The sequence below is a fragment of the Pseudorasbora parva genome, chromosome 16, assembly GCF_024679245.1.
Source record: "Pseudorasbora parva isolate DD20220531a chromosome 16, ASM2467924v1, whole genome shotgun sequence".
Classification (NCBI taxonomy): Eukaryota; Metazoa; Chordata; class Actinopteri; order Cypriniformes; family Gobionidae; genus Pseudorasbora; species Pseudorasbora parva.
Genome location: NC_090187.1, coordinates 39,025,148 through 39,051,970, shown reverse-complemented (window position 1 = coordinate 39,051,970; position 26,823 = coordinate 39,025,148). Strand labels below are relative to the sequence as shown.

Here is a 26,823-nt window from a genome sequence, read left to right as displayed (position 1 = left end):
GGGACAAATCTTAGTATTATTACATTCATCAAACTAAAGATGGAAAAAAATATATCATTTAAACACAAGTTTCTTGTATTTTAGAGATGATGGCCCAAACAATGCACTTAGGTTATTAATGCATACCCATAACATAGCTGCTATATTTTAAATTTGAAATAAAATCTGCCCATCTGGACCATTAGCAATATATTTACACTTGTGAATGCCAAGAAAAATGGAACAATAAATACTATTTGCAATAATGTTAAAACAAATAAAACAATTCTCCAGAAGACAAAAAGTGATTCAATGCAAGAAAAAAAAGATAGGCACTGAAAAACCTCTCCGTAAACCCGATCAATCCAATATGAGCTACAAACAAAAAATGCTGGAGAAGAATCTTAACAAAAAGTCACAGTATGCTCAACTAAATGCTGGGGAAGTTAACATTTAATGACACCTATTTGCACTTTGTCAGCTTTGGTTAAGTCCTATAAAGTGATATCTAACTTGCTGGACAGGAAAACCACCAAGAAGATCAATGGTCTAAAACGGCAGTCTTGGTTTATTTAGAGCTGTGGATTGTCTGTATAGATTAAGTCCTTCCTTATATCTGTACATGTCGTTTCACTGCCCCATTAAACGTAGCTCAGAAATCATATACTTCTGTAATGAGGGAAAAAGTGGAACGTTTGTTTCAAAAAGAGCAGCACCTAAACACACAGTCCTCTGTTCTTCAGGATGATCCCTAATGTGAAATGACATTGTTAAAATGAAGCTTCAATATGCTATCACTTGTTTCACAGACCCAAAATGGGCTCCAGTGCACATCCACTTTATGATGGCTATTTCCTCACTGCTCATATCAGAGCCAAAGAGTACTATAGAAATGACCATTGCAGTGTTTTTCACCCTCTTAAACCACATTTTAGTGTCTCAGTCCGCTGCTTAAGTCGTGTTGTAGCGAGCAGCAACCTTGGTGTAGTTGTAGTAGCTAATTTTGGCGAGTTTTGCCAAATCTTGTGCGTTGTTGCTGGCTAGATTTTCCCTTTCGCTGTAATCAAAGCTCTCCTCCTCGTAATCTTCCTGACCTTCTGCATCAGGCAGGGCATCTGAAAAAGGAAATGGAGACACTTCTTTTTGTTACAACATGTACACAATATGTGAATACTTTATCATTTTGATTAAGTTAAATCACTAGCTGTGCTTCCATTACCCTTCAATTTGGGAAATCTCCTGTATATTTTAAAAATGTTTTTTTATGCTCACGAGGTGTTTTTTCAGGCAATTCGATAAAGGAATATTTACAGATCTCTTGGCATACATAAATGTCACATGACATTCTCTTTAAAGATGGCCTGGTATGTTTGGACAAGCTGAGACAGTTCTTTATTCTGTATCTGTTGCCCTATTGCATTGCACTGAAAAAAGGTTAATCTGTTCATCCGGAAATCCTGAACTATAACTATAATTGTGTACTATAACCTTGCAGAAACCCCTCATACGTGGCCGCTCCCAAGTATAAGGGCCTTTTTTTTGCCATTAAAGCTTGGAAAACATGCCTACGTCTCCTTCGCTTAAAAATATTGATTAGTGCAGTGGCTGCGATATACTGTATGTAAGGAATAATTGACGACAGACCATTGAATTATTAGACAAACAATGCACACCCGAGGTGGATCTTTCGAATAACTAAACGTCCAGGAGTCAATTATTGCACTTATACTATGGTTACCATACCTCATAACATTGTTCAGATGATTTAGTTATTAATGCGAGAGAGAGAGAGAGAGAGCGTATGCGAATTACCTCAGTCTGTGCGTCTCTCAACAGTTTTTCGGCAGCAGCGTCTACTAATACGGAACTGTAAAAACAGCGGCGTTATTACCTCGCTAGTGAGAAATGTCATGTAGCTTTTAAGTTGCTAAACTATTTTACTGATAAAATCGTCTGACAACACGTTAATGTGCATTTGAGTGGGAGAGAGAATGTGCATTGTTTCATTTAATGTAATTTAATGGGAAAAACATGGAAATATTTTGTCATTTTTTCCTATTGTGTACAATATTTCTTTGCTTGGTCAGTGTCGAAGTGGGTTTTGGTTATTTTGATGTTGTCGGCTGTAAAGACCTTTGAAATAACTGAAAACATTTGGTGAAGTTTAAACTACTTTTGCCGTGTTTCCCTGAAAATAATTGCACACCTTAGAATGTTCGTCAGCCAATCAGATTCAAGTATTCAACCGCTCTGAAGTATAAGTAAACCTACCAACATCCGTGGCCGTGAATTTTGCAATCAATTATCGTGCAAGAAAAAAATCACGTTTTAGTCGCATAACATGGGTTAATGGAAACGCTGTCATTTCGCAAAAGTTTATCAACAATATTGCAAATATGAAATGTTAACCTACCTACTGACAAAAATCAGTCAAATATACATCACAAGTCTTTTACTACATTAGCGTTTATTTTTAACTCCTGCTCTATAAACCCACAGAGAGGCGGAGTCAAGCTGCTCTATACACCTCTAGGCTATACCCGTCCTGTTGGTTCTAATTTTCTATAACATTGAGAACTGCAAGAGTCACGAGTAAGTATAATCTGAGGTATAATTTGCATGTTACCTTGCCCTTCAGTCGAGGTGTCCAGGATTCCATGTTTCACCTTCATGTGTCGACTTAAGTTGCCCTTCAAATTGAACTTGCTGGTGCAGTAAGGACACTTGAAGGGTTTGCTACCGGCATGAAGGTGCATGTGACCCAGCAGGTTATACATTCTGTTGAAGGACTTGCCACATACCTAAAAAATAATAAATACAGGAACTATTAGAGCTCTATGTTTGATGCACAACCGTATCGAGTAGAAAAATATAGACTGTCTGAAGGACTCCTGCAGGGTTATACTGTGTGTGCATGGAAGAGTTCTCCGTACTCACCTTGCACTTAAAAGGTTTCACAGGCAAGTGGACAATCATGTGCGTTTTAAGCGTCTGCTTCTGAACAAAAGTCTTGAAGCAGACGTGGCACTGGAAAGGACGCACGCTGGTGTGAATCAGCATGTGTCGCTTCAGGTTGGCAGAGAGCGTGAACTCACGAGAACACACGTCGCATTTGTATTCCTTCATACCCTGAGAGAGAAAGACCACGGCAATATATTTAGATATGATTCCATTGCGACCATTGCTTAAAAAAAAAAAGAAAACTTTTTTTTAATTAGTGGTATATATTTTTTTCCATTTTTGAGAGCGGGAGGAAAAATGATTTATCACTGGCATCGGCTGAATGAGAAAAGTGGTTAGTTGTCATAAGCGCAGCTGAATCCATCAGCAGGGTGCCCGTCTTGCTTGCTCACTAGAATTCATAATACAGAGCAAGAAATTCACGCACACATGTTTTATTCACTGTTGTTATCGCAATGCTGCAGGGTAAATAGACATGTATACACCGTAGTGTGAGCTCTGGTGCTCCACCAAGCTAAAACATTAACAAATGAAGAGGGTTAAACATACTCTCGGCTTAACAATTGGACTTTTCAACACTTCCAATATATCCAGGGAACACAGCAGTCCTAACATACGTGAAAACATCCTTTTCATTTCAGAATGTGCTATGAAAAACTACACTGAATCTACACTGCATGGGCTACCCATTGTAAATAGTGTGTTCACTTCCATGATTTTGCTAAATAAGACATTTTTCTGGATCAACATATTTTATTGGTCAGCAACATTCCTCTCTGAAAAAGTAGTCCTAACCTCAAACCCTAAACCTAACCCAACCCGTAACTTATCCCTAAAATAAAAAGGAAATTGAATAACAGTGTACAGGTGAATGACGCTGATATAGAAGCTCTAATCCTGGTTGTAAGCCTAAACTTGACATAAACTGAAAAAGTTGCACTTGGTGAAATCTTGTTTACCTTAATGGTCTAGGGCAGGGGTCACCAGACTCGGTCACTGTCCTGCAGAGTTTAGCTCCAACCCCTATCAAACACACCTGAACCAGCTAATCAATGTCTTACTAGGTCCTTTAAAGGCATTGATAAGCTGTTTCAGGTGTGTTTGATTGTGGTTGGAGCTAAACTCTGCAGGACAGCGGCCCTCTAGGACCGAGTCTGGTGACCCCTGGTCTAGGGAGATCCCAATGTCCTTGTGCACAAATTATGGTCAATAAATAAAAAGTTTATAGAATCTGATGCAGAAGAACTTGATTGGTCACAAAACTCAGATCTCAACCCCACTGAACTCTGTTGGGATGAACTGGAACCGCAACCGGGCCACATCACCCAACATCAGCACCTGATCTGACTGGTATCAAATTCCTTTATTTGTGTTCTAACCCCCTATTGGCAATTATAAAGCACACACAGGTGCAGTATTCAGTCCATTTACTTTTTGCCATATAGGGTGCTTCTCAATACTCAAATTGATGCTTCCTTGTTTCATTGCTCCCCTGTCCTCCAGCTTGTGACCCAAAAACCAATCAAAGTTAGCCATTTTGAAGGATATCTCAATTCTCTAATTGCACTGTGAGGAGGCAAGGAACGAGAAAGCTTCTAGAAGAGCTATGAGTGAGGATGCACAGGTGTAACCTATGCGGGAGTCTTGCTTAACGAAAAACCTGATGCACGTCTAAATTCTCCTCCCCCTTCACAGCAGTCACAATCATTTTAATATATGCTTTACTTTTGTAGTTTAAATAAACCATATATATATATATATATATATATATATATATATATATATATATATATATATATATATATATCACATATCTCAACAGGACATCTTGCTTTATTATTATTATTTATGAATTTCTTAACCAATACATAACCAAACTTCAATAACCAAAACTTCAAAAACATAAGGGCAGACCCCTTTAGTGCAGCTGATGATGCTTTAAAGTCACCACTGAGTGATCAAAATATTACAATATAAAAATAAGCTTTCCTCCCATTCCTCTGTTCTCATTTTCTTTCCATGCATCCTAAGTGGGTGGAACTGAGACGCGAGTATAAGGAACAAGGATGAACAAATTAGAAAAGAGAAGCACCCACAGTGTACCCAACTAACGGAAATCACCCAGTGTTTTCATTCACTCATCACCTCTAATGGCAAATCTAAAAATGGTTTCCAAACTAGACAACTGTTGATATAAACGCTGAAGAAATGACTAACTGCCGCTGTTTTTTTTTGTTTATAACCCTGCTGACCTGTGACACATTCTGTTTACTGACACTGCAGTCATGACGAGATGAATCATACTCATGGAGAGTGAGAAATGAAAGGAGGAAGTATCAGCATGTAAGACACACTTCACTGCACAAAGCACGCACAAAACAAAACAGCTCCATACTAGTGCGAGGGACAGAGAAACGGGACGAGTAAATGGCGGGGTTGGATGGCTGGAAGGGACTGAAAGAGACAGCTCCATTTACACTGAAACTTGTTGTGGCAATACCCGAGACACAAATGACACAATAACCTATAGATTTATGGGAACATGTATTGTTTGGAAATGTAGATGGGGTCTGGATCTGAAAGTCACTGGGGAATTATTTCTAATTGGATGTTTGTGGGAAGATTACAAAAACTAATGAGGTTTAAGTACCTTGTGTTCGGGGGCCTGCTGTGTCAGTACCTTGTGTGTCAGCATGTGCTGCTTCAGGTGGTGGATCTGCACGAACTCCATGCCGCACTCCGAGCAGACATAAGGCCGCACGTTTTGGTGCTTCATCAGATGGTTCTGGAGCTGGCTACGGTAGGCGAAGGACTTGTGACATTCGGTGCACTGAAAGGTCGTCGGGCCCTGGTGGCTGACCTGATGCCTCTTGAGGTGGGCGTGAGTGGGGAACTCCATGCCGCACTGCGTGCAGACATGACAGTGGCCGCTCTCGTGCTTAGTCTCGTGGGTACGCAGCTCGCTGGGGTAGGCGAAGCCTCGGCCGCAAAAGCGGCAGCTGTACGGCTTGACGTCGCTATGCTGCAACATGTGCCGTTTAAGGTGACTGGTCTGGGTAAAGGCCTTCTTGCAGACGGTGCACTTGTGCGGCCGCGTGCCCTGGTGCGTCAACAGATGCGTTTGAAGGTGGCTGGGCTGCTTGAAGAGCTTTCCACAGTGCAGACATTCGTGTGGCTTGATGCCATTGTGACCGAGGATGTGTGTAACTAAGTTGTACTTCGAAGTGTAGGACTTTTCACACATGCGACACTTCCAGCGTTTCAGGCCTTCGCCCACATCCACACAGTACGATTCATCGATTTGCACGTTTATATCTAGACGGTCGATCTGCATCCGTCTACCCAAGGAGTTCTCACCCTCAGTCCACACCATGGCCTGGCCGCCCTCCTCATATTCTCCCGGTAGGCCCATCTCGGCAGCCTCGTACGCTGTCATGCTGGACTCATAGTAGCGCCTCATCGCTGGGCTCACATCCTCCTCTGTAGTTTTCAGGTTCAGTGCTCTCTCCTCTACTTCCTCCTCCTCTTCTTCTTGTGGTTCCTCCTCCTTTCCCCGCCTTTCCTGAGGGGATTCCACCGATACCTTTCCACGCTCCACAGGGCTTTGCTGGCCTTGAGACTGAGCCTCAGAGTCTACCTGTTGGCTGGCCGGCTCCCTCGAGGGCTCAGGGTAGCCTTTGTTACACTGCTCTTCTTTCATTGGCACTCTTTGAGGTGCTAGGTCCAACACTTCTGGCTCGTTGTCAGTTTGCTGGGGATTCGAGAGATAACAGGGGCTAGAGAACTCAGGCCTCTCTCCTTTCACTGAGTCGATGCGTCCAGAGACCTCTCTGTGGACTCCTCCGCTTCTCCTCACTCAAGGGCCTCTTGGTCCTCCCGCGGGGCCCCCGGTCGCCTGCGCCCTGCCCCGTAAGGCCCTTCTGGCCTCCTGTTCTCCCGTGAGGTTCAGCTAGATAGTCTCCATTGGCTCCAATTAGCTGATCTGCATATTCATACTCCATGATTCCGCAGGGGAGCGGGGCTTCACGTCCCTCTCTCTGTGTAGAAACCGTTAGGGGCAATTGTGGCTCCAAATATTTCATTCTGAGATATGAGGCCCAGCACAGCAGCCTGTGCTAGGGACAGGACCACAACCGGGTCAGTCTGAGTGCCGACATCCACCGCATGCTCCATTACTTTAGAATAGCAGCGTACCAGAGGAACCTCCTGCTCTTCCTGCCAATGGAGAGAACAACAGAACTAAGCAATATTTCATAAAATCTGAATCAGTGTATAAATCTGTCATTGCAAGCGTCGATACAATCCACTCGTAGCAACAAAGTCTGGCTTATGCTGTCATGGCAACAGTGTCACTACAATAGCAATGAAGTCAGTGCAGTAGCGTCACATCAACATGAGTGTCTGAACAACGAAGTTGACTGATGCGGAGCAACAAATAAAAGCTGTTTGGATAGAGTTTGATGATTTGCTTTAGAGCTAATTGACAGCTCAGTCAGATCATGTAATTTCTGGCAACATGGGCAGGAATGTTTTTCTAGAACCTCTACCTGATCTTTGTCAAAAAAGGTAATTATACATATATTATATAATATTTACAGCAGTAAGCAAAAGACATATTCTAGCAACGCCTTCCCTCCGTGTCCACCAGAGATTGCTTTAGATAGATAAGACAGATCTGTTCAAGCGCCATGCTTCCTTCCTTCACAGTCTTTAAAAGAACGCAAAGCACAAAGAGTGTCTGGGTCCGAGCGGGAAGTCTACATCCGCGGACTATCCACAGCATTTCCTGCGAGTCAAGCGCTGACACTGCTGACTATGAAAAGGCTGGACAGTGAAGTTTTAGCTAGCAACATAAGCGAGGTCCAGTCAATTTGCAGACTTCACAGACTGCCTGAAGCCAACATGATTCGGTCATTGCAGCACTTATGAGAAAATATCGTTCCTTTAAGGCTGATGATTATGTTACTTACATATGTATTAATTAAAGGCAACTTGATGAACTCTTAGCTCAGGTCACCACACCTCTGTTTTAGATTACCAGAATGCTCAAATCACCGTCACGTTCACACAAGTAATTATGTGTGTGCTGAGAAAAGTCATTAATGTACATTATCACCTCTAACGAGCTGGTACCTTGATTTGTGCTGAATAGAAAGCAATGAAATACTGTTTTCAGCTAAGCAAAAACAAGCATACACAAGGGAAAGAGGGAGGGAGAGACTGACAGCTGTAAAACAGAGGAAGAGAGACAGACAAGCAGAGACAGAGGAAAGAAAACGAGATGTGGGTGGTGGAGGGGGGAGAGAGAGAGAGAGAGAGAGAGAGAGAGAGAGAGAGAGAGAGAGAGAGAGAGAGAGAGAGAGAGAGAGAGAGAGAGAGAGAGAGAGAGAGAGAGAGAGAGAGAGAGAGAGAGAGAGAGAGAGAGAGAGAGAGAGAGAGAGAGAGAGAGAGAAATGAGAAGGGGAACCTGGATGCCCTGATAACCATGTCATTTATAATTACTGCTTTTAAAGCAGTCAGACAGAGGGAGAGACAGACAGAAAAAAAAGACGAGTAAGTGAGTGAGAGAAAAAGGGTGATTGAGAAGCAAGTGAAAGAAGGAAGAGAGAGGAGGGAGGGGGACTGGGATGAGAGATAGACTGAGTGAGGGAGGGAGTGAGGAAAGAAAGATAAAGGGAGATAAGAAAGAGTGAGAGGAAAAGAAGAGGGAGAGGAGGGGCAGCGGGTGGATGAGAGACTAAGAGAAACTGAGTGAGTGAGAGAGAGAGTACACAGAGAGATAAAGAGAGAGGGAGGGAGGGGTATGAGGACTGAAAAGACTGAAACTAAGAAGGAGACAGAAATGAGAGAGAACGAAAGAGGGAAAAGAAAAGAGAAGGAGTGTTAAGACAGAAAGACAAATGAGAGAGCCAGTTGGCAAGATAGCAGCCGTGACTGTATGAGGAGAGCTGAAGTGAATATAAAAATAGATTCAAAAAATAAACATAAAACCCCCGCTAGCTAGTGTAAAGACTAGCATAGAATGATTACCTGAGAGTGTTTGTGAGTGTGAGACAGAAAACAAAAAGAAATGTACTGCATTAGAGGTAGAGAGACGATATGAGCGGTTAGACTAAAACAGAGAGAGCGGTTAAAAGTATAAACGACACTCTTGCGGTATTCTGTGAGAGAGAAAAAAGTTATTTCATTTCCACAGTTCAGAGTTACAAACTTAAACACACAGCAATTAACCAACAGCTCATGTCGATATATCAACACAAGCCGCTTCGGGTAGCATGTATGTTTGGGTTGAGCACTCACCACATTACTCCTGGTGTGATGTTGAGATGTTTCACGGGACCTCATCCTTCAAGAGAAGTGAGAGGAGCAAAAAACACCAGCTCCTATTTATAATGCGAGAGAGAGGGGGGCGGAGCCAGGCTCATCCTCCTCCTAACTGTTGCTGTTATCAGAACTGACTGTGCCTGCCTCTCTCACACATACACACACAAACCTATTTCTTCCATTCTCTTTCTTTCTGTCTCTCTGCCCTCCCTTCCTCACACTCCCCCATCTCTTTCTTTCTTTCTTTCTTTCTTTCTTTCTTTCTTTCTTTCTTTCTTTCTTTCTTTCTTTCTTTCTCTTTCACTCTTTCTCACGCACACACTCCAAATGGCGTGGCCCTTCAACAAACATATTTCTCTCTTACTAACAAAAGCTCACTTCTCAGCACACGTACGTCCTCTCTCACTTTAGAGATGATCGCAAACATGTTTCAAGCCGGCATGTGCACAGGCTCTCTCTCTCTCTCTCTCTCTCTCTCTCTCTCTCTCTCTCTCTCTCTCTCTCTTCTCTCTCTCTCTCTCTCTCTCTCTCTCTCTCTCTCTCTCTCTCTCTCTCTCACACACACACATACACACACACACAGAGATCTCTAATCTGGAGGGGTGTGTCTGTCGGTGTCAGACAGACAGTGAGTGAGATATGCTGAAATGTTTTCCGGGAGGAGTTCTACAGGTCTGTTTATTCGCGCATCTCAAATAATTAAGCGCAAGATGCCTGTGCAGTGTCTGAGAGCCAGTGCGCGCACAAAAAATGAGTGACAAAAGAAAGAACAAGGAGAAAGAAAAGCAGTTTGGAAAGAGAGGGAGGGAGTGAGACAGACATGGGGGATGAGAGAGATAAGAGGAAGAGGGAGGGGACTGAGACAGAGAGGTATAGAGAGAAAAGGGAAGGGAAGGGGGGGTGAATGGAGAGAAATAGAAAAAGAGAGAGAGAGCGACAGAGAGAGAGAAAAGAGGTGGGGGAGGGCGAGAGAAGAAGAGAATGCAGCAAAAAAGAAGGAAGAGAGGAACTGGGGGAGGGAGAGCAAAGCATAAGAAAAGATGAGGTCAAAGGAAAGAGAGAAGACAGAAAGAAAGAGGAGAAGAGGGAGGGAGAGCGCTCTGACTGAAAGAGAGAGATAGAGAGAGAGAGTTTCAGCAGCCTCAGAGAGAGAGATAGTGAGGGGGGGAAGAAGAAAGGGGGATGGTGGAGTGTGAAAATAAAAAAGAGGAGTTCATCAGCAAGAGAAAAAGAGGGGGAGTGGAAGAGTGAAGGGGGGGGGGGCAGGGGAAAAGAGAGGAAAAGGAAAAAACAGCAAGGAAATATATTAACTATGAAGTTCTGGTTTCCTCTGTCAGGAGCGCGTGATAGGCTACCTGCCCGCTCCGTTTGCCGGGTGTGTGCCGAGGTGTTCCCGCTCATCCTCATTACGGAAAAGGTATGGGATTACTCCTAACACTTCCCGTGAGCTTATTAACGCCAGGATATAGGCTGGCCGTCCCACAAAAGAGCCTCTATTATGGAATGGAACACACCTGAGTGAAGGACTGTGCTGTATACCGTCAGTGTGTGAGAAGAGTGGAGGACATTTTTCATCAGTGAGCAGGAAAGGGCAATCCATGAAGGAGAGAGAAAATCAAGCATTGTAGGAGAGTCGGTATATGCGCGTCTGAGTGAGAGAGAAAGATGTGTGTGTGTGCGTGTGAGAGATCGTGAGAGGAAAGGAGGGAGGGAGGGAAAAGAGAAAGGACAGAGAGAGAGAGAGAGAGAGAGAGAGAGAGAGAGAGAGAGAGAGAGAGAGAGAGAGAGAGAGAGAGAGAGAGAGAGAGAGAGAGAGAGATAGGGAGCGAAGGGAAACAGACAGAGATAAAGAGAGATTGAGGGAGGGTGTGAGTGAGTGAGGGGGAGAGATAGCAGGAAGTTGAGAGAGCGAGAGAGGAGAGAAAATAGAAAGAGTGCAAGGGAAGAAACAAAGAGATAAGACGCAAAAAGACAAAGAATCCACATGGAAGAAGAAACGGCCAGGGACGTGTACATAAAACAACACGGAGCTGCCCGCCTGTGGGAAAACGAAGAGGGGGAGACAACAAAAGTTAGGGGGAAAGAAAGAATACCCATCCAGGCCCATAGGGTCCCCCCCCCCCCCCCCCCCTTCCTTAAAAAAAGAAAAGAGAAATGGCTTGAAACCTGTCTTAACCTCATTTGCCCAGAAGTATCAGACTTGTGTGAACCAGTCCTAAACACACACACACACACACACATACATACACACACACACACACACACACACACACACACATGCAGGGAAGAATACCTGATGAATAATGAACGCCTACTAGTTTTTTCTGCATGTGTGCTTCTCCACAGGTTTGTGTTTTAGAGGGGTGTGTGGTTTGGGAATCCATCTACAGGTTTTAACTGACAAGTGTGTGTGTGTGCATATCACATGACACTTGTACTTGTGGTTTTCGTATTTCTCCTCTGCCTGAAGAGAAGCAATAGGGAACTTTTGTCTGCATTGTTTTCTGCGGCAGTGTAAACTGTATGATACTGAGGGAAGTTTGAACCGGTTGGGTTAGTGGTGGAGATCTGACTGGGATGTAAATGTATGTGGCTGCTTTTGAATCCCAAAACCCTCAGTGCTAACGTGACCTGAGCGGAGATCCGACAGGGAAACTCGAAACCTCCACTAGTACAATCCTAACATTTTCATTACGACACGAAAAAAGGTGAAGCGGTGTAGCACAAACACAAGTTTTTCAACTCTTGATGCAACATTTTGCGGGAAGTAAACAGTGCAGGGGTAAACTGTGTCATTTTTAAATAGAAATTTGAACATAAACAAGAAAACACACAATACCATTCTGAGTCTTATATTGATGCACATTATACAAATTTTCTTAAAACAGCCAGGAAAAAGTTTAATATTCAGAATATTTGGATGCAGTAATAATTTTGGATAAAAGTATTAGAAAGAGTAATAATAGGCCTATTTATAATAGTTTGTCTTGCATTTGGGAGACAAAATTCACCATCACTGACTGCACATCCTAAAGCACCCGGCACGCTTTACCCCACGTGTACTAATTTGTGGAAACACTGCAATTATAGTAATATTTCATGGCAAAAAAAAAAAAAAATGACATGTTTTTTTTTTAGTAGAAATTCACCAACATAAGATTTGACAGTGTGAAGTTGACATGAAATACTTTTAGAAAGGAATCCTGAAATATCCTGTGGTGTGACAAGCTAAACTACATTTTAAAACGTATTTGGCAAATTATTATGCAGCTTTTAAGATATCATTTTAAATGAGAGATGATGGGATTGATTGACTGACCTTTTAAAAAAAAACTATTGAAGGCAAAAATGTGTTTATAAATGTAAATATAAAAAATAAAATAAAAAATCATATAATTTTTTTAACAGATATCAATGTTGATTTTAAAACATGTAAACTACCTGTACACTACAATTCTGTAGCACACTTTTTTCTAGCAAGGATGGATTAAATTGATCAGTGAAAGTTAAGACATTTATACTTTAAAAAATATTTTTGTGTCAAATAAACGCTAAACTTTGTATTCATCAAATATATATATACCATTACCACTACCACAAAAAAGAAACTTACCCACCACAATTTTTTTAGTGGTAATGTATTTAAAAAATAAATAAAAAATCTGGATAAGCCTGCTTTTTCATTAATATAATTTTACCTGCCATGAAGGTAATTTACATGGATTGACATATAAACCCCTATAAAACATATCAAAAATGTAAACATTTGGTGTCATAAATTAGACTGTGTAAACCCAGCCTGATATTATTTCGCCCTGCAGCTCAGTCTGGAAACCTGTACATTAATTTATCCGGCTTCTGTTACACATTTGTGGGAACCAATCACAGACTGGCTTATCTACCTGGCGTGCTATTGGCGGTTTTAACACAATGACGGATAGAGAAGCGATGGATCGATGCCTGTTGATCACGCCTCTTGTGGTCTGATTGGTTGAAGGACTATCCAATTGCGTACAGTTATTTGAATTATGCCCGTTGATCACGCCTCTTGTGCAGTAGAAAATACAGAGCAGACTCCCCAGACCAATGTTCAATCTTTAATTGAGCTTGGTCTGGTGATAGCCAGTCAAGTCATAAACCACACAGTAGCCTAAACTCAAGGAGGTGGTCCATCTTACCCCCCCCCCCCCCCCCTTCAATGCTGTGATGTCTCCATGATAAATGGTCTGTTTAAAAGCTTTTAATATGGGCAGAACCAAACAAACTTGAATTAGCACAAAGCCAGATCTTAACATGTCATCCAAGCTACCGTGAGATTGGGTTTAGTGGAGATCTTGTGAGGTGTTAAAGCGCACACAGCCAGCCTTCAGCTCCCCCCATGTGAGCCCAGAACACACACCAGCACTGCCACTTATTAACCACGGAAACTCAATGGACATAACCTTTGACCCCAAGCCAGACATTACTGCCAGCAGTTAGTTCCTTTCTAAATTAACTTCTAAATCATTTGTCCACTTGTGTGAACGTGTTATGAGGTTAGACAGCGGGAGCTAGTTTAGCCAAACACAGTCTCGGATGTCTTAAAAAAAAGAAAGAAAAAAAGTTGCGTCTCGGCCCAGATGATCCTGCGCTCTTGATTTCAATGTTTATGTATTTTCACTGCAGCTTGTCTGAGAAAATCGCACTCAGATATATGCGCGCACACACAAACACAACAACAAACACAGAAGATGCAAAGAAGAGAGGCTCTCCAAATCCTGAATAAAAGATTACCCCCCTCATTCAGCATGGGGGTTACAGATAAAATGTTGGACAGAATATTGGGCAAGAAATGTTTCTGCCGAGAGAACCGAGAGGAAATAGAGTGAATAGAAAAGAGAAAGACAGTTGAGGGAGGAGAGCATTCAGCACAGGATATAAAAGGAACAGAGAGAGAGAAAAGAAAGAGGAGAGTGGGGGAGAGAGTGAGAGCGAGAGAGAGAGCGAGAGAGAGAGAGAGAGAGAGAGAGAGAGAGGGAGAGAAGAAGAGCGAGAGAAGGAGAGAGAAGGGGGAGGGAGAGTGAGAGAGAGAGAGAGAGAGAGAGAGAGAGAGAGAGAGAGAGAGAGTGTAAGAGAGACAGAAAGAGGAAAGGGAGAGAGACAGTGAGAGAAAGACAGGAGAGAGGGGGGAAGGGAGGGAGGGAGATAGAAAGAAAGAGACACACAAGAGACTCAAAAACCACAGAATAAAAAAAAAAAAAAAAAAAACGAAGAAGAAGCAGTAATGTCTGGCTTCGGCTCCATGAAGATAGACAAATTTGAATGAACATGGGAGGCTGTATTGTATGCATCTGAATGAGGCTGGAGTCCACACCCTGCAAAACTCAGCACAAGTTCATTGTGTCGGGCCTATAGGAGCTTTCAGGAGCGCCACTCCTCTGCATGTGTGTGTATCCCTGCGGTCTGAGGTTGGGAGGTCAAAGCCTCAGCTGACTCCCGCCGCTGCCTTCAAGAGAACAGTTGCCTCCTGCCTCCCATGCCGTTTCATCTCATAATCCTGCTAATGGCAGTTAAATGGACTGACGGCACGAGTCTGGCCGCCCGGTTTCACATCCAATTTCACTGGGCCTGCGCTCAAATGAAGAGGCCTGTAAATACGAGCGGGTCTGACGCCTGCCCGTATGCAGTCTCCCATTTGCAGGGTCTCATAAATAGCACAGAAAAAGTGGCCGTCCTTCGGCGCGCTTGTGCTCTTTTGTATTTCTCCCTCACCTCACGGTAACAAATTTCAACCTGAATTACTTTTTCCTTTCTCCCAAGTTTCATTCTTTTAAATCAAAACCCCTTTGTCTCTCTCTTCTTTTGTACCTTCTTCTTGTTTCCATGGTTACCCCTCTCTCTACGCTGTACACTATCTATCTCTCCCTCCGTTTCCCTCTCTGTCTCTCTCACTCTGTTCTTATCTTTCTCATTTTGCTTTCATCTCTGCCTCCCTTCCTCCTGCTTTATCCCACACCCTCCTCACTCCGGCTTTTATCTCTTTTCACTTTCATCTGTCTTTCACCTTTCTCTCCCCTTCAAGCCTGCCATTCCATCATGCTGTTTTTTTTTCCTTCTGTTTCTTACTTATGGAGAGCGAGAGAGAAAGAGAGAGGGAGAGAGAAAAGTTTCATCTGTTGCCCTATCAATTCTGCATTTTTAATCACTTTTCATTCGTCCAATCCCCGCTTCATTTCCACTGGCACAAGCTCTCATTTACATGTGTGCTAGACAGCGGTCAGTTCTTCAGTGCTCATCTTCTCTGTTCTACGAGCTTTCGGAAGGTCTGACGCGAATCAAACCCGTTATCGTGTCCTCATCTCGCTATGGTAACTTCAGCACGCCGTAGATGTCTATGTGATGTGTTTATAATTAAATTCATAGTGAACTGTTTGCAACCCATTTCACTTTCATAATGTGATGCATTTCAGAGTGAAATGGGATATTCAATGAGAAAATATATAGGACAGGACATTGGAAATTGATTGGAGTGAGAAAAATGGACAGTGCATAAGAATTACATACCTAAGTAGCTATTTGGCTATTGGTTAAGATTATCAAATAGGCCGTTTATACCATAGACTGTAAGAAAATATGGACGTAGTGTCCGTGACGTCACCCATAGGATTCCGAAAAGCCGTTCTGAAGTGCAGAGACGAGCTGGCCGTTGCCATCTTGCCAGCGTGACATCGCTTGTCATGCCCAGATAACAGAAAATGGGCAAAGAGGCGGGATGTGGGCGGAGCTGAGGTGACACAATGACTATAGACGGCAGATCCACCTGCCAATCAAAGTAACCACGCCCTTAATTATGCAGAAATGTAAGGCTTTATATAATTTAAACGAATGAGTTATAAAAAAAAATTCACCCCCCTCACAGTTGTCATGAAGGGCAAAATTAGCCGTATAGACCAACACCACAATTTGTACCAGGCTGTAAACATGTTTTTTTTTTTTTCTGCTGTAAAGTTGGGAATTTTAACATGGGGCTCAATAAGATTCTGCTCCCTTTTGGTGCCTGTGTGGCCACTCGAGGAATTGCAGTTTAAATAACTTCCTTGTTGGCTTCAAGAGAGACCGTAGGAGGTTGCCGCTTGGTTTATACCTAGCTTTAAGGTGTGTTTTGGTCCAAGTGTAATACAAGTGTAAACGGGGTCTAAAACATTTTGAGCTTGTCCACTTTCGACCACTTCCAGAGGTAGTCGAAAACGCATTGGACCGGATTGCTTTCGTAGTGTAAACGCTCGTGTGGTCGAATGTATTCGAACAGCCACAAAAGAGCGCCTACTCTACGCCTACTGACCTAATGCATAGACATTATGGGAAGCGCACTAGCCAGATGGATTTAAACTCTGTCAGCTGGAGACCCAAGTTTGGTTTGATGATGAAAAACAAACCAAGCACAATGTTCTCTCACCATTCCTGATTTCTAACACACACTCAGTGTTCGGCAGTCTTGTGGCTGTCAGAGCAGAAACGAAAGCTGCTGCTCTCCGTATGTTGATCCATGAATTGAGAAAAAAATTTTCCCTTGATCTTTTGACATATAAAAGGTTGTATAAAAGTTTCAGAACTCAAAAGTTCCTTGTTAACCCCAAAATACCTTTTATTGAAACCAAGCTGCCAAAACGACTAATTTTGGAGTTTGTCTGAATATGATGTCAAAGAGAGTCTGCAGAAGAAGGTCAACACCCACTTCTACATCGTCGTGGCTTCTTAAGCCCCGCCCACTGGTTCACACATGTAGTAGGAGGTGAGTTAATACAAGAGCAAGGCAAACACAAGGTGCCCATGCTGACCCCTGTCCACTGCCGAAAGAACCAATGGTGGGCATGTGAGCATCAGTTCTGCTGGGAAACCTTGGGTCCTGTTATTCATGTGGATGTTACTTTGACACGTACCACCTACCTAAGTATTGTTGCAAACCATGTACACCCTTTCATGGAAACGGTATTCCCTGGTGCTTGTCGCCTCTTTCAGCAGGATAATGTGCCCTGCCACAAAGAAAAAATGGTTCAGGAATGGTTTGAGGAGCACAACAACGAGTTTGAGGTGTTGACTTGGCTTCCAAATTCCCCAGATCTCAATCCAATCGAGCATCTGTGGGATGTGCTGAACAAACAAGTCCAATCCATGGAGGCCCCACAACTTACAGGACTTAAAGGATGTGCTGCTAAGATCTTGGTGCCAGATAACAGCACACCTTCAGGGGTCTAGTGGTGTCCATACCTTGATGAGTCAGGGCTGTTTTGGCAGCAAAAGGGGGACCAGCACAATATTAGGTCATAATATTATGCCTGATCGGTGTATATCTGTTAAAGGGATAGTTCACCCAAAAATGAAAATAACACGAATACAGTCAGATAATAAAAATGTCCTGGCTCTTCTAAACTTGAAAATGGCAGTGAATGGAGGTTGAGATTTTGAAGCCCAAAAAAGTGCATCCATCCATCATAAAAGTAATTCACACAGCTTTGGGGGTTAATAAAGACCTTCTGAACTGAAGCAATGTGTTTGTGTATAAAAAAAATAAATAAAACAAATCCATATTTAAACCTTTATAATCTAAAATAACTAGCTTTTGAAAAACTGCTCTACGCATTGGTGAAAGAGTAACACATTGTGTATTTTTGAACGCGTGAGCGCAAATTATAGATCAAAACAAAACACCAGTCATGATTTTTTTAAAGAGAAATGTCGGAGGATTTCAATATAAGAGAAGAGGACCCAATTTGTTTGAGAGTCATCAAAGCTTTTGCTTCTGTCATGTGTCCTGTCAGGGGTTTGTCTGACATGACAAAAAAAAAAAATACTCTTTTGGCGTATCGTATACAGCTAGGATGGCTTGAAGGTGAGAAAGTGGGATAATTTCTTGGGTGAACTATCCCTTTAAATAAACAGCAATCGAACTACATAATTTCGTTCCTCTTATTAGAGGTTTCTAGTGAAAATGTGGCAGGACATATATTGTGGTCTGTCAGCTCAGTGCTGTGATGAAGATGTCCCTGTGAGGCCTAGACACCTCCTATGAGGAGATAAAGGTCCTCAAATATAAAGTATCACAACCTCGACAACAAAGAAAACCAGCGAGACACAATATGCCCCTTTACATTACGTAGGATTACTCAAAATGAGACATGTTTGCATGCACAGAAAGGCACCTGAGAGTGTTTCATTAGGGCTAAACCGAGTGCTTTATGTAAGTCTCTACACAAAACGCACTAAGAAAAAGTCCCTGGCGTATGTCTGGTTGAGACTGACTGCAGTAGGAGGAAGTGTTATGCTTGAGATCTGACTGAAACTAACCTCCCTCCCCTGCTCCTTCCCTTTCCCCTTTCCCTTTAAGTACCACAACTATTCAGAAAAGAGAATAAAGAAAACCTGAATAGAGGAAGAGAAGAAATAGAGGTCCCAAAGAGCTGAAGAAAAGCGAGAGAAAAAAAAAACAATGAAAAGAGAAACAGGAATGAAAAGCAGCCAGAGAGAAAGAAAGAGAAGAAAGAGGGACAGCGAGAGGGAGGGGGAGACAGAGAAAAAAAAGCAGAGCAAAGGCTAGTGCTGAGCGAGAGAGTGAAAGAGAGAGAGAGAAATAAAAGACTGTCTTTTTTCCTTTTTTAAAAATATGGATTTAATGGCACAAAATTAATAGCACAAGAAAATCTTAACCAGCCTACATACAGATGAAGGCAGAAATTAACCATTTATCTGGTTTAAATGCATTGAGCTATAAAGTCCATCTCGACAACACATCTATCACAAAATTTCATCATACTCTTGACAGATAAATCTGTGGTAAGTTGCAAAGAGGAGGGTTCAGATTTTAAGACCAAAGTAAAAAATTCACACCACATCCTCTGCATGTAAATCTAAATTATTAATTTAGGGTAGGATTAGGAAAAAATGGCTCCAACGTGCATTTACTTTTAGATTGTAACACATTTATATTAAAGGTATGGTAGGCAATTTTCGACGAGGCTAGTATTAGCAAGCTAATTTTGAAAGCGTAAGATCCCACCCTCTCTTCAGAGCGTCTCCAAAGCCTTGCTTCCTTCAAAACACATGAACACGTACAGCAGAGCAAACAAAAGCGTCACAAGAGACGTGGTTAACACGTCTTATAGCACATAACATTACAATAGTGTTGCACTATATACCGGTACTAGAAAAGTATTGCGATACCCTGCTATTACAAACGGTACGATATGGAATTTTATTAGTACCGGTACTTTGATGAGGACAGCGCTAATATGAGCTGTATTTCTTAATTTGTGTGGATGTGTGACAGCAGGTGTTAGGACGTGTATGCAGAGCTCTGCTTCTGACTGAAATATATACGCGCAGCGCATGACAAAGAAAGCAACAGAATTATGCGCGCATGAGAAGAAAAAGCGTGGCGCAGGACGTGCTCGCGCTGCTGGACTCTGACCTGAAGCGTGCGCACACACCTTTCAGACAACATTTGATCGCAATTCAGTTCTTTCGCGGATTATTGTTTAAGTTTGAATGGTCAAACATTTGTAAAAATGCACGGTCTGGCGAGTATTCAGGTAAACACAGTCGGATATGTCTTTAGTGAACGTATACAGCTGAGGTAATTAGATCCGTACAGGACTTAAAGGGTTAGTTCACCCAAAAATGAAATGTATGTCATTAATGACTCACCCTAATGTTCTTCCACACCTGTAAGACCTCTGCTCATCTTCGAAACACAGTTTAAAATATTTTATATTTAGTCCAACAGCGTATCTAAGTGTATGCACACTATACTGTCCATGTCCAGAAAGGGAATAAAAACATCATCAAAGTAGTCCATTTGTGACATCAGTTAGTTAATTAAAATCTCTTTAAGCATCGAAAATACATTTTGGTCCAAAAATAACAAAAACTACGACTTTATTCAGCATTGTCTTCTCTTCCACGTTTGTTTTCAAACCTCAAATAAAGATTCAAACGGTCATGAATCAGCTTATTGATTCATGATTTGGATCGCTTGTTAATGATTGGACAATTATTTTATGGACCTACACCTTCCACAGACACATTGGCCCTCATTTATCAATGTATGCAATACTTGCCCTTGATAAATGCCGCGGCTGAAAACGATTGTCATTAGAATAACACGGCCCTATATTCAAGTCTCCGCCTCCCCCACGCCCTCATTTTACGCCATGGACACATGGAAGACTAGCCTAGAAATCTAGACGCACCCTAGCGGCAGCAAATCTAATCTGCCCACAAGTTTCGTCTAGCAACTCTCAATACACATCTGAGCTGTAAACGCCAAACTGTTGTCGGGCCAATCACAACGTGTATAGAGTCAGTGGGACGGTCAATAATGGCGACGGCCAAGTTGCATTTGCGTGTTTCTAGTAAACCCAGAAATTGGCGAACGGCGGTCTTTCGAATCAGCTTTGACCGCGACTCTGGAAGACTCGGAGTTAAGCTTTTCTCTGAGAAAAGAACAAAGAACGGCACTGAAGCCATTTTTTAAAAAGGGAAGATGTGTTCAGAGTTTTGCTGACCAGACACGGTGAATGTTTAATCTGTCAACGAGCTCCGCTTTACCTTCGTTGCTCTGGTTGGTGGTAGCGCTATCCTATCGCGTGCAGAGGGAGTTTGAAAGACAACCGTTTATCCCGCCCCTCGGATTGAGCCGTCAATGGCGAGTTTCCAGACCAAACATCTAAACTTTTCCGACGTGGAGATCGAGACCATCACCAACGAAACAAAATCGTTTTATTTGGGAGTTTAAAGAGTGGGATTAAAGGCGCCCACAAAAAACAAAATATGGACCCAAATTACAAATACTGTTAATAGTGTGGGGGTTGAGATGCGCACTCAAGCAGTTTAAAAAGCTGTTTGGATGAGAAATTACCTATCACAATGTATTATTTTACAACACATGATTTGAAACAATTAGCATTTAATTTTGTATCACGACACATGTATAGGGTGTACAATAGTGATGATGATGTGATGTAGATTTTTATTATTAATGACGCTTATTGTTATTTAGAAGAAGAATGTCGTTATTATTTATTTTATTATTGTTATTATCATTTAAAAGAAGAAGAATGTCATTTTTATTATTTTGTCATTCTGAATTATTTTCAGTCCCAGTCCGTGCGCAGCTGCCGGGCCTAACCCAGAAACGTCACATAAAGCGCACAGGCTCGCCACTGGAGGAATACATGCCTACAAATCAAATGCTTTGGTAAAGTCACACAAATGAAACATTGAAGTCCATTTTGCACAAAAATAAACACTGAATTTATAATGACTGTTGTTGTTGTTTTTTACAGTGGGTCATATATAGCATATTTTTGTCAGGGCGTTTTGTGGTGTTAGGAATAGTTTTTCTGCGCATTTTCGCACTAACTCAAAACGTGCGTACACCACCTCCTGAGCTGGCGTAGGATTTGAGCATGCCGTATGCCAACGTTTATATTGGTAAATCTCAAAGTCACCGTGGTTTTTGGGTGTACGCTGGAAATTTGGTGTACGTACTTACTTTTGATAAATGAGGGCATATATATATATATATATATATATAAAAAATCATAAACATACACACGTCTCTCTCAAAAGTTAACACACCCCTTGCAGATTCAGTGAAAATATGAATAATTTTAAAAGGGGGGTTGCATGTAATTTCGCTTTTTTTACTTTATTTAGTGTATAATGTTGCTGCTTGAGCATAAATAGTATCTGCAAAGTTACATCGCTGAAAGTTCAATGCAAACTGAGATATGGTCTTTTACAGTTATGGCAGTTTATTGCCTACAAAAACGGCCGGTTTGGACTACAACGAGCTTCTTCCTGGGTTGGTGACATCATAAACCCTTGCTATTAGCATAAACACTGCCCCAGATGTGACTTCGGCCCGTAATGGCAAGGGGCGTGGAGTTTCCGGCAAACTGTGCTTGGCATTTCAGCCAATAAAAATACATGAAACTACATTTGGCCATCTAACCAATCGAAGACCATTGCGTTTTTCGGAGGGATGGGCTTCATAGAAGCAGGAAGCAAACGAGCCATTCAAAGGACAGTGGAGACAGCGGTGTGGAATAAAGGTAAGACTTTTTTTTTTTCGTGAACTTGTTTTTCGTGAGGTGTTAATTTTTTTAAAGTATTAAGATATATTATACTGCACCCCATAAACACAACCAAGCCTAGAAAAAAAACACGGAACCACCCCTTTAACAAAATAAGAGGGATCATACAAAATGCATGTTATTTTTTTTTATTTAGTACTGTCCTGAATAAGATATTTTACAAAAAAGATGTTTAAAGTGCATAAGACAAAATAAAATTACTGAATTTATCATGGGCCCCATTCAAAAGTTGACATGCCATTGATTATTAATACTGTGTGTGGAGGATCCACGGATGGTTGTTCTTGAGTCTCTTGTTTGTCCTGAGCAGTTAAACTGAGCACTGTTGTTCAGAAAAATCCTTCAAGTCCTGCAAAATCTTCAGTTTTGCAGGATCTGTTGCATATTTGAACCCTTTCCAGTGGTGTCTGATGATTTTGAGATCCATCTTTTCAAACACAAATATTCACTGATGCTCCATTGGGAAACACAATGCATTAAGCAGGGGGGTGAAAACTTTTTTTGAATTTGAAGATCTCAGTAAATTATATTCATTTTTATCTTCTGTTGCTCCCAAAGGTCAGTACCAAATTAAAAAAAATGGTTAAAATATGAAAAAGATGCTGTAAAACTTAAGAATTTGCAGGACCTGAATGTTTTTTTTAAATAACATTAGAGCAGTTTAACTGCTAAGGACAAACAAGGGACTCAAGGACAACCATCACGAAACACAAAAACAGCCGTGGATCATCCAGGGAACGACAGAGTATTCAAAATCAATGGTTCATAAACTTTTGAAAGGGGTCATTAATCTTTTATTTAAAATATGTTATTCAGGACAGTACTAAATAAAATAAAAAAACACATTTTGTATGATTCCTCTTATTGTGTTACAATTATTCACAGATTCTGCAAGGGGTGCGTACATTTTTGAGCAAGACTGTATATACATATAATACATTTAGACAACTTAACTTAGTGATTGCTATCAGGATGTGAAAAGACTTTCAACCAGCATAAGAAAAAATGTTTCAGGAACAAATCACCTACCCTCCCTTTAAGTTTAGCATGTGATGTTTTATGGGTTGTTTTCATGGATCTGTGTGAACGAGGATCATTTCGACACCATTATCGTCTGTTAAAAAACACAAAGGAATAACTTGTCATTTTTTTTACATTGTTGTAATGTATTTATACAAATGTCTGACTAAATATGTCAACATTTACTCATGACATTCCAAACCTGTATGAATTTTTTGTATTTTGTGGATTTTCAGTTTTGGTTACCATTGACTTCCATTGTATGGACAAAAATACAGACATTTCTCATAATATCTTCTTTATTGTTCCACAGAAGAAAAAAAGTCATGCAGGTTTGAAATGACAAAAGGGTCAGTAAATGATGACAGATGTCCCTTTAAGTGGGGACATGAAAATACAATAATCTAGAATTTATATTCAAATATATGCAGTTCCATCACCAAGCCATTGTATAGTAAGGGTAACACATTTATCCAAGCTAGCTGGAAAACCTAGTCAACAATATAGTTCTTCTCCTGCCAGCAGACATGTCACGATAAACAATTTGATACTGGGTATCGAAAATGCAATCTGTAATTGAAAACAATGACCTTCCATATACACTCTGGCTATACTGCATGCGACTACCAATAATAATAGATGTTGAGAGATAGACAATGAAGGAGAATTGTGAGTGCAGAGCACTACCTGTTTAAGACAAGCAAGGCAGGGCTGTTATCCCCCATACAATCTCATATAACATAACCTAATAAATTATGGACTACACAAGATCATATTGTGTTATGTGTGCGCTGCGGTGCAGGTGATTCTGATATGTGAAGGTGGGCTCTAAGGAACCACCCAGAACACACTAGCAACCCAGCAACTCCCAATGCAACTGCGTAGCAACGTGTAAAACCACTGAGAACATGTTCGCTATCACATAACAATGCCCTGTCAACCACACACAACACTTAGCTAAGCCTTTTGGCAGTGAGTTTTGCATGTGCAGAACAGCTAACAAGGAAGCTCTACTTCGATAGCTCTACTTCCATTTTCTACCATTCACAACTGAAATGTTCTCCTCTTTACCATGTTGAAAGGTTGTGGGTCAACCTAACTTGGTAACTCGAGTCTCACTCAGGTTTTTTTGCGGCCTTGCTTCAAGTTAGGTAAGTGATTAAAGTCACAGTTTGACAATTATATGTTTTATGGACTATTGCAATTAATGATACATTATTTATCTGTGCATAACAATATATAAATGCCTCTTTGATCAAAATAGCTTCCCCTTCCTCTTGCTAAGACATCTCTTCTCCGTTTGCTTGAGGGCGGGATAACATGTCACTCACATGAGATTGACCAATTGAAAACCACAACCATCGAATCAGTTTCAGATGGACAAAATCAAGACACACCCTACATTTTTCTTGTTCGAGAAGCCGTTTCACTCACCACAATAAGTCACAATAGAGAAGAAAAGACCATCGCAACTTTTCATTCTGACTTTATCTTCACTATAGACTTGCTTTCCACTCACTGATGTATATATAGATATATTATATTAACAATATTATAGATCGGTAGCTATGTTTACACACAAAGTTGCGAACCAACTGTGTACAAAATTGGAATATCACATAAAACATTTGCCAATAAAGCACACAAAGTCGTCACTTTCTGGGAAATTGGCACAAAAAATCTGTACTAAAAATGGAAGTTGCTGCAATCAGGGAGGAAACTGTGGCTCTTTATCCTACATCATAAATGACTTGTGTCTCAGAGCGCGCAGATGAAACACGATAAACGTTGTCATGTTATCTTGTGTTCAGATGCTGGTGTTTGTAATGCAAACATGCGAGACGCTTCTGGGAGGGAATTAAACCAAATCATTTTGATGACTTGCTCAGGCATTTTAGAACGATCCAAACAACATTTGAGATGCTGTGCAATGAAACTACTCCGCTGGTTAGTCCAGTTATCCAATCACATCCACTGCTGAGGTAAAGTCAAGTGAGTTCTTTGTTGTGTATTGAGGGATTTGTTCAGTAAAAGTGTTTCCATTATAGTTTATGCACATGTCTACTTACTGGATAAAAATGTATCCACCTCAATTGAGCATATATTTTTTTAATGCAAATATTTTTTTTAATGTATGCAGGTCTTGGTGTTTCCATCAAGCGTTTTTTATGCAATATCCTAAAATGCGCATAAAATAGGTGGATGGATTTCAAACTGACACGCCACTTTCAATATCACAACTTGTTAATTATTTCGAATTCCGAATTTCCCACTTGTAAATACCACTTTGCTTGGGCATTCATGTGATTGGACTTCACATGAAGGGCACATTAGTCTGAAGTCCTAATTACAATTTGAACTTTCAAGTTTGCAACTTGTATTTGTGGTCATTTCAATAATCGATTATTTTCAATACTACCTTTTTAGATATTACAGTCATATACATTTAGACAACTGCAATATCTTGTAGCTGTTTTTGCATATGGTCCAATGGGAGTGCATAAATTATCAACTTAATACAGTTAGACACCATTGCGTAGTAAAGTAGGACACTTACTACAAACAAATAGCTTTAAGGCTGAAACTGTAAATGCATATTTTCATACTATAGTATGCTAAAAGTATCGTATGTTCTGAATTCACAGAAAATCATAAAAAGTACTCTAATGACCTACAAGATTCTGAAGTGTTCCAATGGACACTTTAAAAGTGAAGAAACTGAAGATGGAAAGACATTTAGGCATTCATAATATATATATTTTACTGGTTATGAAGTTAGTTCTTATTCAAAAGAAGTACATACTTCCCTATTGTGACATATATCAGAGTGAAAAGAGTTTGTCAAACATGACAAAATTATGTTTGCTATTAGTGTGATCTCATGTGAGTGACAGTTTGTCCCACCCTCACGCCAATAAACACAACAGTGATGTGCACAGATAAATAAATCAGATTAATATATACTGCAATATACCATACAAAAAAGAAAAGAAAAAAAGAATGTTCACTTTGATTTCATGGTGACTTTAAATTCAAAACAATTGGAAAACAAAAACAATTTAACAATACAAGTTTTTACTGTTGAGTAGGTATAACTCGCAACATTATTTACTAATGCGTGGCATCTAAATAATTTATTTCCAAAAAGCAAACAGCAAAGCATGCATTATTATGTAACAATAACGCTAAAATACTACTAAATAATTTATTACCATCATCAGCAGGCTGCTTTCCGCCATCTTAAGAATGGACACGCCCCTTTTAACGTCAGAACTCAGGTATCTGGGATTGCCGCCGGTTGGTTGTTTATTCAGGCCTCATTCGACCTAAAGTGAAGACCCATTAGCGAGCACCGATCAGAAACACACTTTTCATCGACTGTCACGTAATTAACCTCAATCGAGGG

The 26,823-nt window shown here is 41.0% G+C and overlaps 1 protein-coding gene across 1 annotated transcript; it reads right to left on the bottom strand.

Annotated features, from left to right (window-relative positions):
- Nucleotides 1-130: 130 nt before the first annotated feature.
- Nucleotides 131-26,823, bottom strand: znf710a (zinc finger protein 710a). Its single transcript, XM_067418957.1, is given in 8 exon segments — nt 131-1,094; nt 2,606-2,780; nt 2,917-3,108; nt 5,591-6,744; nt 6,747-6,794; nt 6,797-6,977; nt 6,979-7,155; nt 26,630-26,823. Coding segments are annotated over 8 exon segments (2,118 nt in total). The 5' UTR covers nt 26,657-26,823; the 3' UTR covers nt 131-930.